Source organism: Haliaeetus albicilla, chromosome 10 (genome assembly GCF_947461875.1).
Source record: "Haliaeetus albicilla chromosome 10, bHalAlb1.1, whole genome shotgun sequence".
In the NCBI taxonomy this organism is placed as follows: Eukaryota; Metazoa; Chordata; class Aves; order Accipitriformes; family Accipitridae; genus Haliaeetus; species Haliaeetus albicilla.
Window position 1 is genome coordinate 42,528,142 of NC_091492.1, and position 13,444 is coordinate 42,541,585.

Sequence of the window (13,444 nt, forward strand, 5' to 3'; positions counted from 1 at the left end):
CCACGGAGAAGTCATGCCTGGAAAGGTTTCAGTAGCCTCAAGCGCAGCAGGTTGCCCACAGAGGTTGTGCTGGCTCCATCCTTGGAGGTTTTCAAGACCAAACTGGATCAATCCTTGAGCTCTGACCCTGCTTCAAGCACAAGGTTTGACTCCCAAGATCCCTCCCAACCTGAATTATCCTAAACTCATCTTTGCTGCTCATTTCTGCTTCCAACATTTCCCCATCCCACTGGAAGTCTAGGCGGGCAAGCAGCTGGAGCAGATCCTCACCGTGAGGACACCCCAGGGCACGAGCCCTTCTCGTCGAGGCGTGGAAGTGGGGAGCCCACGGTACCTGGCAAGTTGAACTGCTTCTGCTGGCGTGGGCACTGCGGGGAGGGGTGCAGCGGGGACGGGGGTGTCGCGCTGGGCGGCAGCGGTGGGGCCGGCGAGGACGGTGTGGAGGAGGTGGTAGAGGAGGGGTTGCTGCTGGAGTCTGGCTGGTAGGGCACCGGGATGTGGTCCTGCGGGACACGGGGAAGGAGAGAAGAGAGGAGCCAGTGAGAGCGGTGCCGGCCGGTGCCAACCCAAGGTGCTGCAGCATAGAGGACCCCAGGTGACAAGCGAGAGCTACACAGGTCATCCCAGTCCCCCATTTCCAGAATTCCCAGAAAACAACCAGAGCCCCAGCCTGGCCTTTTCTAAAGCTGTCTGTATTCACAGTTTGCACCAAGGCCATTTCACACCAGAAATGGGGCTCCTTTGCAAACCCCTCCATGCTATGCACCCAGGGCTGAGGGCTCCCCAAACCTTGCTGGCTCTGCAGAGCCATGGCCATCAAGACCAGAGTTGGGGGTCACATCCCTGGGGCTTGGTTCTTAGAGGCGTGAAGGACCTGGCAACTTCTGCTGACCTCCTTTGAGCCAAAACCCCAGTGCCTCGCTTGGAGCAGGGGCTGAGCTGAGGCAGATTTGAAAAGATCAGCCAACACATCCCAAGACATCTCTTGCCCTTCGTTGACCCTTCCTAATCAAGGCAAGGACAGCAGCTTTGGGTGCGTGTCTCCAGGGCACGCTGCAATGGGTGAGAAAGGACCACCTGGGAGCTAACGTAGAGGAAAACCTCCCTGGGTATCTTAGATCTGAAAAGGAAAATTGAGGCCAGAATTTCCCACCTTGCTCGTGACATTGCTGTCCAACTTGGAGATACTTAACAGGGTCTGACCTTCAGCAGCACTGAGCGCTCCCATCTCCAGACAGGTGCCCCCATGGTAAGATTCTTCCAAGGTTAGAAAATCTGCACAAGCCTCCCCCAGCAGGTAATTTTGTCCAAATTGATTAATTTTTAAATGAGCTGGGCTTTCCAGGAAACCCACATACATTTTATATAGACCACCCTGACATGCACGACAATATTGGCAAGGTAAATTATTTTTTAAACCAACAAAGGCCACTGACAATAAGATTTCAATAGTATTCACAGAGAACAGGGTATGTCTAAAGAAATGCTTTTAGAAACATTAAAGTAAGAAGGGGCCCCGTTGCATAAAGCACATTTATAGAGGAAATTTTAACCAGAATGGGAGTGCTCAGGTCAAAGCCAAATGTATAAATAGAGATACACACACCGTGCATCATCATGGTCTGGTTAGAGAAAAGCTAGGAAAGGTGAAAGGACTGCGCGGCAGAAGGAGAAACAGGGCTGATGCCCTTCGCACCCAAAGCCTTTATCAGTGAGCCGAATTGCTTCCCCGCTGCCCTCTAATAAAATGAAACAAATCACTGGAAGGACGGGCACTAAAAAGAAGAACACATCTCTCTCTCTTTTGAATACTTGCAGTAGCTCTCCAGCCTCAAAAAGCCATTTGCACCACCCCGTAACAACAACAACAACAGAGCAGATCATCGGACTAAGGATCTCCTAAGAGATTTAGGTTTAAAAACTGCATCCAAGAGAGCATCATCCGGTACCCAGCCTTTCCTGAGAGCCAGAAGATGCTGAGGTCTGGGAGGAGCTGGGGGGTCCTGCCAGGCTTTGGGAAGCCAGGGTTTTGATGACCTGTTCCCCATCACACCAAGGATTTCCCTCGCTTCGAGCACTTCCAGCCTGCGAACACCTCACCCTGTGCTACCTCTGGCTGCCCATGAGAAATTTTCCACTGAAGGCAACAGGCTCTAAATTTCATCAAAAATAACCCCATGTTGGTTTTATTGCTATTAATGCAGGGCAGAAGCCAGCAAGCCAAGTGCACTGTCAGGTCTGGCTCCACCAGCTTTGCCAGGGACACAATCAAATTCTGGGCTTGTTTTATTTGTAACAATAAATTTGTTATTTACGGAAGTCTCAGGAAGTAGTAAAGACCTCAAACCACCCCAAATTCAGCTTAGATCTGGAGACTGAAAGGCCACAATGGAGCAGGACCAGTGGGACCCAGGTTATTTTGAAAGTGCTGATCCCATTTTATTTTTAAAAGAAATAACCTCGGTGGGTGCAAACCACACTGGGAAACCCAAAGGGCAAGGAGCTCGCAGCTCTGCTCACAGCGAGGTTCATCCTGCCTCAACACCAAGCTCACCCTCACTCTGCTCCTTGAATTAGCACCAGTCCACAGGATTATTTTTTTAATTTAAGCCCCCAAGCAGGTTTCTAGGAAGCTCCTACCCACGCACTGACACACACATCAGTCCCGCAGTGGTGGATGAGCCTGGAGACCCACGGAGCCACCTGCAAGGCTTGGTCTTGGCAGATGGCTGAGGGGCTGGGAGATGCCCCATCCTGGGGACAACCCACTGGTCCCCTCCTACTCTTAAATTCCTTCAGCCCCTTTCGCTCTTAAATTCCTTCTTTTAAGAAGTTACTCTCTGAGCTGTGCTCCCACCCAGCAAACGGGACTGATGATCCCGAAGGACGTGCCCTGGGAAAGCTGCTGCTCCTCATGCAAGGAGCATCGCTGCCGGAAAAGCCGAGGCAAACGGGGTGGCACTTGAAAATGTCACCTGCTTTGGGACCCTCATCTACAAGAGCAGCCACACACGAAAAACCAGCAAAAGCCACTGATATTTTGGTGACACAGGGCCGGTCCCCTCTGGCAGGGGGTGGGGGCAAAGGGGGTGTTCAGGGCTAGTGGAGCAGCTCACCTTGTTGAGTTTGTTGGTTTTGGGGAGCGTCTGGCTGACGTGCAGGTCCGAATACCTGGGGGGTTTCCGCAAGGGGTTGTTGATATCACAGGGCACCGACTCTGTCCGGACTAACCTTGCTGGATTAAGAAGGGAGAGAGGGGAAAAGGGGATGGAGAGGAGGGGGAGAGAGATGGAGACACATCAAAGCTTCGAAGGAGCACTTGGGGTCACCCTGCACTTGCAAACCGCTCTTGAATCGCTCTCCAAAGCAATACCCCACGGCATCTCCAGCCGCTCAGCTCCTGCCCTGGGTTGCAGCCAGCCTTCGGGCTCCCCCCTGCACCCAGGCTACAGCCAAACCCCTCCCCGGGACATGGGGGGCTTAAAGCCCCCCCTGGTGGGCTGTGAACAACACCCTTCTCCTCCCGCTGAGGGGCTGCAATTCGGGGAGGCTCAGCAGCCACTACAGCCACCCCCACAAGCTGGGGGCCATCAGCCAGCATCAGGAGTGGGCACCATCCTCTTCCTCGCTGCAGCTTTTCAGGGAGGGCCAGGGGACAAGGAGACGGCTCAGAGCCTCCTGCTCTCAGCAGGGAGATTTTTGGGGGGAAAGCCAGCCTGCAGCCCCAGGGGACTTAGGAATGGGCTGGCTGCAAGGCAATGTATTTAAGAGCTTTTTTGCAGGGGTGGCTATTTCACGGATGCTGAGGCCGCCCCAAAGCCATGCTGCTCCTTGCTCCCATGCGAAAACACACATTGAGCAGCTCCGGCTCTTGCAACATCACAGACCGCAGCCGTAAACCCCAATTTCTGCCCATCCCAGGCGCCCACCTGTCCCCCGCAGCACGGGGCTCTGCTTTCCCTGCTCCTGGTCAGGGTTTGCAGCAGCTTGGAGAATGACAGGGCGGTCTTCTGCCCCTTCCACCCAAATTTCCTGCAAGCAAGGGCATGGGGGCCGGAGCGGAGGCTGCAAAATTGCCCTCCTCTGAGCCACAGCATCCCCGCTCGCCTCGCGAGGTGCCACCAGCACAATGCATTTCCCCGTGATTAAACGGATGAGACTGATTTTGGTGGTATTTAACACACAGTAACAGCCTTAAAAAGTTCAAAATTCAAGGCAATGGTAATTGGAAGCGTTTCCCTTAGGCGGTTGCAGTCCTCTGGCCATCAGGGAGCACTCGGCCAAAATCTAGAAGAAAAGAGGTGAGAAGCGACGCCCGTCGTCCTGCTGCAAAGTTCTCCCCTCCTCTGTGGATTTTAGGATGTGCTCTCCCGGAGGAGAGCGGGATAAAGGCAGCTCCAAAAGCACCACGAGCATCCGCAGGGGCACGGCCGCATCCCCGTCGTGGGGACCCCCATGCACCGACAGCGCCGCGGGAGATTTCGGGTCCCACGCGTCCGCCCTAAGCTCTCGACGGTAGCAAAAGGCTAAAACCTGTTGCACTTACCCCGTGCGGTGGGGAATCTGAAAAGAAAAGGAGGCAGGGGAAGGGTGGGTGGAAGTGGTTTGCAATGCAAATCTGCCTCGCCCCGAACGGCTCGTCTCCCTACAAGCGGAAAAAACGGTGGGTAAAATTTTCACAGAGCGCCCAAGCGGTTCGGGAGCCTCCGTCCCGCCAGCCGTCCGTCAGCGAGGGTCGGGCTCCCGAATCGCCCGGGGGGCTTTTGAAAGTTTTACCTGGCGGCAACATCCACGGAGGCAGAAGGGGGAAGAAAGGCCCTTACCTCCGCGGTGGATGATCAGCAGGTGACACGGAGGGGCCTCTTTGGTGCATTTGTTGTGGCACTTGAGCCTAGCAGGGGACAGAATAAAAGGCGTGAGAAGCGAGGGCGGAAGGGATGCGGAGCATCACGGTACGGCCGGAGGGATGCGGCTCGGAGCAGGGAGCATCGTTGCAGCCCGAGGACCCTTTCTCCACCCAGGAAGACGACTCGATGTAATATTTCGGTTGTGCACAGCCCTTGGGTGCTTGCTGCCTGAGCGGTCCCCATGGGTAAACCCTCCCGGGTCTTCCACCCGCAATTCCCAAGCCACCCCCCCGGGGTGTGGGCGCAGTGATGAGAAGCGGGACGGGATGCATGTCCCGGAGCATCGGAGGGGGGCTGGCTGGGAGGACACAGGGGCTGCCAAACGAGAGCCACGGTGGGTGCATCTGTCCCGATGGAGGGGTGCAGGAACCCCCAAACCTGGTTTGGGGGGTTCCTGCCCGGCTCTCCCCTTTCTCTGGTGGCTGGAGGGGGGAGCAGGCACCCACCAGCCAGCTTGAGGATACCCAAAATTGTCATTTCTGCCAGCCTCAGCTGAAATAAAATGGGCAGAGACCTACACTCAGGGTAAAGCTGCTTACCCCCAACCACCATCCAGCGCTAACATTGTTTTATGCTTAATTAAATTCAGGGGTAGCAAGGGGAAGGAAGTGGCTGCCCTGGCCCCCTTTGGCTCCCAATGAATCTCTGCGATTGTGCCCTCCCCTCCTAGCTTTATTACCAGGACATTTAACAAAAATAATGAGAGCATTTACGGCTACGTTGAATATTCTGCAGAGCTTTGCCTGGTTTCGCAGAGCTGGGGCAGAAGTCTATGGAGGGCTTCACCCCTAGGTCATGCATATAGGCATAAGCAGGCTCCCGCTGCCCCAAAACCTTCCCATTCGTTCTTAATTAGGGATGGAAATGAGTCCCCGGCTCATGCTCTGCCACGGCAGCCCCAGCAGAGCAGGGAGAGCCACAGGGGGAAAAGGCAAAGAAGAGGAAAGGATTTAAAAAACAAGGGTAAATGATGAAAAAAAAAAAAGACGGCAGCTACAAGTCAATGAGCTGGGTAATGAAAATTCAGGAGCCGTGAATGTTAGCTTTTATTACAAAGCCATTCCTAGAGGGAAAGGTAGAGATTAATTCGGTGTTTGAGGCTTGGGGGGTTTGGGGTCTGCTTGTTTGTTTTACCTGCTTGTTCCCCTCCTGTTTCTGGGGAAAGCAGTGCCGGGGCCAGGCAGCTACAGCAAAGCTGGTAAACCTAAATACTTTGCGTTCACCCTAAATTCCCCAGTTGTAAAAAGTTATTTGATCTTTTCTGAGAGGCTACAGGCACCAGGACCGACACAGAGCCGGAGCCGCAGCATCGCAGGGGCACCTCCCAGCATCCCTCCTCCTGCACAGGGACCAGCCCCAGGCAGGCACAGCAGTTGCTTGAGCAATAGGAATCACCACATTAAAATATATATATATATGATAATCGACCAACTGCAGACTAACCAGGCATTTCTTGTCCAGGTTTAAATCCCAATTTGCTAACTTATCAGCGTTTAATCAATGGCAACAGCGATCATTATCACTTCATAGCTCCAGCTAAATCAGTTACCCACAGATGATTGGTGTATTCCCAGCACCCATCCCTAGAAAAAGCAATCGTGTCTCCAGAAGCAGCTTTACTCAGTGCTGATGGCTGCACGATACTGTGTAAGAGCTGGGCTCTGCCAGATTTAAAGCAGTAGAAGTGGCCCCAGCCTCTGCCTCACTATCTTTTTCCAGTCCTGCCCAATTTTACGGCCAGCACGGCCCCTCTTCTTTGCACCACAGCTTAATTGCAGTTTGGGGTGGGTTGGCTTCTTGGTGCCACAACATTGCTGGGAAACAGAGGCCCCCAAGACTTTTGCTGCTGCAAAAAAAATAGAGGATACAGCCCAAGGCTGTGGGCAAAACCCACCTGATGCCAGAGCTACCCTGCACGCAGGCGATGCTCTCATCCAAGCCGATCTCAGCTGCCCCTCCAGCGCATCCATCCCCCCATCTCCTAAAGATAATTCCGCACATAACCCTATAAACGTGGGTATCTAAAGCCAGGCCAAGGACAGCAGTGAGGGGGGGAGGCTCTCAGGATCTGACTCAGAGCTCTGGTGCGAGCAGAGCCAAGGTCTGGTGGACAGCATGATCCCTCAGGACCCCACTGCCATCGCCGGCACGCAGACCCGACCTCAGCCCCATTTTGGCATGTTCTTCACCCCATTTCCCATCTCATTAAAAATGCCTGCAAGGATGAGCTGGTGAGAGGCTGGTCAGTCTCCCCATGCCCAATCCCCTGCTCAGCTCCACCAGCAAAACCATAATTATCCCCCTCGCAACATACGCAGCTCCGGCACCATGACGTACTTGCAGTTTTTGCATTTTAAGCCGAACAACATTCCTTTCCCGCAGACGGTGCAGGTCTGAGACATCCAGTACTTGGTGGAAAACCTGCAGAGAGAAACGCGAAAAGTGGCCAGGGAGAGATGAAGCTGCTCCACCCCATCCATGCTCCTGCAGGAACATCTCCCGACTCCCGATTTATCCTTTCCTTGCTGTGCTCAAACACTGCTGCAGGTGTCGAGGCATCTTTCTAGGGATGCCAAAGCACAAATTTGAGCCCCCCCTTTGGTTATGCAGAAGGGCACAGCCTGCTCTAAAGTGGATCCAAGCCAGCCAGGATGGGCATTAGCCACCGGCTTGCTGCGGCTCCCCAGCTTTGCCCACCCTAGGCTGTGGCCAGAGCCCCCCAAAACACCTCCCTCCCCTGGGGACCCAAGTTTCCAGCCTGTCAGAGAAGCAGCTGCCCCATTGAATAGCAGAACTGAGACTATTTCTAGTGCTTTTCCTTCTTGAGGTAGATACAGAAGGGCAATAATCCGGAGATGGGAAATCTGCTGAAGGTTGACAAGGTCATGGATAATACATGGCTTTTATTGATAGCGACTCAAGCCTTATCTAAACCAAATCTGAACTGAAATGGAATTTAAATAGGCTTCTAGGACAGTGCAGCCCAGCATGGGAAACAGGGGGAACGGCCCCGAGCCCCCCGTCCTGGACCAGAGATAGAAATAGAGATGTTCATCCCCCAGCGTCGGGGGGGATTCAGCCGGGGCTGCAGTAGGGTTGCTGTACCTGTGTTTTATCGAGTTTCCTAGATCTCGACGGGGGATCTGCGGGGACCAGCGAGGCACTGACAGCGTATCTGTGGGAAGAGGAGAGACAGGGAAAACCATCAGGTGATAATAAAGGTGAGAGCCGGGGTTCAAGCTTTTGGGAAGGGGAGCAAAGGATGCACAGAAAAAAATTGGGTTTGCCTGATATTTCCCCTTAGAGATGCCCTGCTGGGCTCCCTTTCTAGAAAGCAAGAGACCTCTGGCTTGGGTCTGTGGGGAACCAGGGTCTCCTGCCCCACATAACAGCCCCCAGCACCCAGTTTGGGGCAGGGAGAGAGGTGGGAGGTGATGGACCCACCCCGTGGGTGCTGCACCCACGTGCACACTGAGCAGGACTGCAAAGCTATCGGAGCCACGTCACGATGTCCAAACGAGAAAGTGAAAACAAAGCTAAAATGGCAACTGCATCATTTATTAATAAGACATCACGTCTTGCGGTTGCGGCTGAACAAAAAGCCAAGCGTCAGCCACTTGGAAGGCAATTTAACTCATATGCAAATAGAAAACAAAGTAAAAAGCAGCCTCGGCAATCTCCTTCTAAGGGAAAAGGAGGGAGAAAGGGTAACGGGACCTTGGCTGGGTAAAGAAAAAGAGATAAGTTCATTAGCGCCGGCTGGAGCCAGCAGGTAATTAGCAGCACAGCCGCGCCGGTGCTGTGCTTGGACTCCACATCCCCCTTCAGCCTCAGCAAGGGCAGAGACCCTCATCCTCCTCCTGCCGGCTGCAGTGGCCACAGGAGAGCTCCTGTCCCGTGGGATGCTCAGCCCTGGGGGGGATCTGTGCCAGGGATTCAAAGGCTGGATTTTCAATAAGGGATTCGAGAGGTTTCCCGGGCACAAGCAACCAGCCCCGGCACGAGGCGAGCCGAGCCGCCGCGGCGCAGAGCCGAGCGGCAGCGCCCAGCTGCGAGCCCGGCCGTTTGCTCAGTATGCCAGCAAATCCCTCACTAAATACACTTTCGATATTATCCCTCCGAGCGGGGAGAACCACTGTTTGCTTTAATATCCCATTTTAATATAGCGGGCAGCAGGGTGTTTTAATTGCGCTCTCTTTCTGAAGGTTACATTTACATGCCGCTTCCTGTGCAAGGCGCTGTTAAAAGTCTTGGGAGCATCCTAAAACGCATCCATCTCCCGTACCTCCTGCCAGCAGCTGCTCCGGCTCCTTCTCTTATTTCACCACCTCGGCCCCGATCACCCCTCGGGCACAGCCAGCAATTAAGATGTTGAAGGACTACAAAGTCAATTAAGGTAATTGCTGCCCCCAGCCCCGGGAAAGCTGTTTTACACCAGCACCATGCCAATATTTTTGACCCACACTTCTCACCAGCCCTTGAGCCAACCCTGGGCTCCTGGACCAGCGTCCCTCCCGCTGCCCCAATATCTGCAGCCTCCCAGGATGCCTGCGAGCCCCAAAGATGATGCTTTAGAGTGGGACCACTCCACGCATGAGCACTATTCCTCCCTAAACGTCACTTTCTCATCAGTAAATCACATTATACAAATAAGTTCCCCCCTCCCCGCCTCAACACCGGTCCTTGATGAACTAAACACCCAGGCAAGAACAGCTCCTCTCCCAGAATTAAATTACAACCTCCGCTTTATCAGCCACAATTTATTTCCACTAACTTTCAGCTGGCCTCAATTAAATCCTGCCATCCCAGGGAGGGGGAGAGGGGACATAGGCAAAGACGGCTGAGCCTTTTAATTACTTTCTAAATGTGCTCACTGCAAAAATGTATTAAAGTGTATCGGGAATTTTAACCTCCTAACAAAAATGAGACCTACGTGATTCACGGCTAATTATGTTCATTAGAGGGAGCGATACATGAAGGATCGCAGCGTTTAACAATAGACCTGCTGTTTGCAGGAGGGCAGGGGGAGGCATCCCACTGCTGATGGGAACGGCCCCAAGGATTTGGGGGGCTTTGAAGTTAATTGGTGATTCTCCCCTTTAACCTGTGCATGTGAGATACCCAACCAGAGGAAAAGCTGTTTCTCCCGCTGCAATATTAAATCAGGGTGATGCCCAAAGAGAAGGTGGAGATGCAGCAGCCCTCCCCCCCACACACACAGGAGAAATATTCTTATCAAAACCCCCAAATTGCTACAATTAGAGATAATTGCAAGAAAGAAAAGAAAACAAAACAAAACCTCGTGGCCACAGGAGCACATCTTGCCGCTGCAGGGGGACCAGGCTTTGTCATAGGGACCCCGTGGTGGAGAAGTGCCGGACCCGAGGTGCTGTGGCTGCCCCCACGGCAGCGGGATAAGTCGACCCTCATGAGCTTTGAAGTACAACAGCCAGTTCCCTGCCTCCCTCCACCCTTCTGCTGCTGGCAGCTCGCCGCCCTGCGCTGACGACCCTGAGCTGCCCCACAACGATTGATGTCTCCTGACCTCCCCTGCCCGGGTGTCAGTCATTACTTATACATTTATCACCAGCAACCTCCTTTATGGCTTGAAAATCAGAGCTCTCTTTACCATAATTCCCCTCGCACAAGTGTACGAGGGCAGTTTTAGGATTCCACCACCCCCCCCCCGAGGTGGTATTTAATGGGCACAGGTATAATTTCCCAGGGAAGAACGCAGCCGGTACCCACTGAGCAGCCCAACAGGGACCCCCCGGCTGAGCACCTATCCCTTTTCTGACTCTCCCATCACCCGGAGGGGCCCTCAAAGGCCAGACTCTGCTCCTCAACACCGCGGTGGTGCTCGATGCCAACCAGCACATCCATCCTCGCAGAGCGGCACAGCCCCCGCAGCCGGGCACCCGATGCCGGGGGATGCCACCCTCCACCAAAACACCCCAAAACCTCCACGCTCTCCTTCGCCGCAGCATCGTGCCGGCAAAGGTCACAGCTCCTGCTCCGCGCGGCACAGCTTATCCTTGAGTCAACAGCCCGCGCTTGACAGGATCAGATGTGCCGGGAGAAAAGAGGAAAGGGGGGAACCACCTGGGCGGAGGGTGACAGCCGCCTCCGGCGCGTCTCTGACAGCCAACATGGGAGAAGAGCCCTGCCGCCCGGCTCCCCAGCAGTGACAGGCAGCTGTGACAGCCATCACTGGTCCCTGAGTGGCAGCCGCGCACCTCGGAGGTGACGGGGACCGGGATGCTGCCTCGGCCGTGACGCCCTCCTCACCCCCGCTGCCATCCCGACAGCTCCCTGGTGCCTTTTGGCTGCGGGTGCAGATGTTTCTCCTTTGCTCCTCGGCTGGGAGGTGGGATGCCTGGGCATCTCCTGCATGGAGAAGAGCAGCCAGAGCTCCCTTATTTCATTTATTTTGGGTTTCCACCCTCCCTGGGGGCAGATCAGGAGGGCAGCGATGCCCTCAGCAAGCTCCAACACCTTCACTGAATACACCAGGAGCATCACCTGAGGCCGGCAGCTGTGCCAAAACACACCGATGGGGACCGTGTTTTGGCACGATATCCCCCTCCTTCATCTCCTGGCACCTTTCTGGATGCCCAGGGAATTGGTGTAAATGTGTTATCCATCACAGTGACAGCCCGATAAACAAACCTTCCTCCTCCTACTACAACAAACAGCGTCAGGCAATGTTCACGTTATGAATGGGACAGATAAAATCGATGGAAGAGAACTTGGAAAGCATCCCAGGATGAATCACCGCAAAGCCAAAGAACAGCCAGAAGACTTTGCATTTGTCTGTCGACATCCTACAGACCCGCGTCTACCCCAGGCAGCCACTAAAACACTCCCAGCCCTGGCCCCAGGGCAGTTGAGTCCCCCGGAGAGATTATGGGGAGACACCAGGCTCCAGCCTCCTCCTGAAACAGTTCAACAGTCCCTTGGAAGACAACCACAACAGGTCCAGTGCCAGGGTTCTCTCTACCACCCCAGCCCCAGGCAGAAATCACAGCCCCAGGGGCCATATCATGATGGTGATGGGGGATGCTGGCAGATGTTTCTGCCCACATGGTCCTAACTGGGGAGCCAAGCACACTGGGGAGCTGCTCAGCAGCAAAGGGTGCACCGAAAGGGTGCAAAATCCCTCCACGAGACACCTTTGTCCTCACTCTAGCTGTCTTTAGGGCCAAAATAGGATGGGAGAGATCCCCAAATAGCTCAGCTGCAGCAATGCTCGGAGCAGCAGCACCAGCAGTGTTCCCTCCCCACGATGTAAAACCCATGCAGGATTCAAGCTAAAAAGGGAGTCAGCCTGCCCCTTCCACTAGTGCATGTGGCAAATATTCTGCACAAAATTACAGCCAGGTCCAAACCCAGCAACGTCTCTGCTGCGGGCAGAAGGATGATCCAGCCGGTTGAAACAAAACCTCAGCCCTTGCAGAGGGGATCATCCAAAGCAGCCGAAGAAGGCAGAGTTATTCTCAGAGCATCTCTCTAGTAAGAAAACAGAGTCACTTTGTAATCCTAGCAGTTCCTCTTTGCAGCGTGACAATCCTATTTATACAGCCGAAATGTCATGTTCAGTCGCTTCGCTGGCTTAAATACTCACATTGTGATTTTTTCCCCCCAATTCTCAGCCTTGCAGGGTCAATTAGGCTTACCCAGACAAAGCTGTATTCTTCAGCTCCACACAGCACTGCTGGGGTAGGAAACCCTCCGGTGCCTCAGTGCCGGCTGGAGCGGCTCGATGGCAAGGCAGCCAGCTGTGGCCAGATGTGGGCTTCAGGGAGCTCCCGGCCAAGCTGCCAACACAGCCATAGAGTGCTTGTACAATGGCTTGTACTGGCAGCAGGGCAGGTTCAGGGAGAAGAAAACCACTGATGGTCACAAAGAAATGATGTCCCAGTTGGGAAGTCCCCTGCTGAAGGTGATTTGGGCTGGGACAGTGTTTAAAAGAAGTCTCTTCCCTATGAAACCACTCCCAGCATCAGGGATGGGATGCCTGTAGAGAAGGGCCATGATCTGAATGGCAGTGATGGCTCGCACACATGCCCCATGGCCCCCTCGACACCAGCATCGTGCTTTCAGGTCCTGCCTGGTCCTTTCCAGCAGAAAGCCTGGATTTAGGGCTCCTGGATTCCCAGCACAGGGCTTGATCCACTGGACATTATCTTGAATCTTTCTCCGCCAGACTTTGAGGGCTCTTTCTCAGATGCTCAGGGCTGAGGAAGCACAAAGAGCTCTGGTGGCATCTCAGCACTTGCCGCTTGTTGCCCATCACTGGTTGGCCACCCAAGTAGGCACAGCCAGCCTGCTTCCCAGGGCAGAAGGTCAGCGCCATAAACCACAAAGTCCTTGGTCAAAAAGCCAAGAGGAAGATCCAGGAGAAGTGACCCACCAGGGACACGGCTAAAGGAGCACTGAAGGCAACTGTGGATTCAAGAGAGCTGACATATAGGACTGGGCTGATGCATCCAGCTGGGAGCTGAGGAGAGGGGAGGTGGGCATCACTGGATACCACA

General features: G+C 54.2%; 1 protein-coding gene across 3 annotated transcripts in view; it reads right to left on the minus strand.

Moving 5' to 3' along the window:
- KSR2 (kinase suppressor of ras 2) overlaps positions 1 to 13,444 on the minus strand; it is an 88,421-nt gene that overhangs the window by 39,625 nt on the left and 35,352 nt on the right. For 2 of the 3 annotated variants that reach the window (XM_069795339.1, XM_069795340.1), the window contains exons 6-11: positions 8,013 to 8,082; positions 7,245 to 7,328; positions 4,824 to 4,891; positions 4,547 to 4,645; positions 3,117 to 3,235; positions 335 to 503 (exon numbers count right to left, since the gene is read on the minus strand). In XM_069795339.1, coding sequence (XP_069651440.1) covers positions 335 to 503; positions 3,117 to 3,235; positions 4,547 to 4,645; positions 4,824 to 4,891; positions 7,245 to 7,328; positions 8,013 to 8,082 — 609 coding nt within the window. The remainder of the gene's footprint in view (positions 1 to 334; positions 504 to 3,116; positions 3,236 to 4,546; positions 4,646 to 4,823; positions 4,892 to 7,244; positions 7,329 to 8,012; positions 8,083 to 13,444) is intronic. The other variant, XM_069795341.1, reaches the window with a different exon arrangement.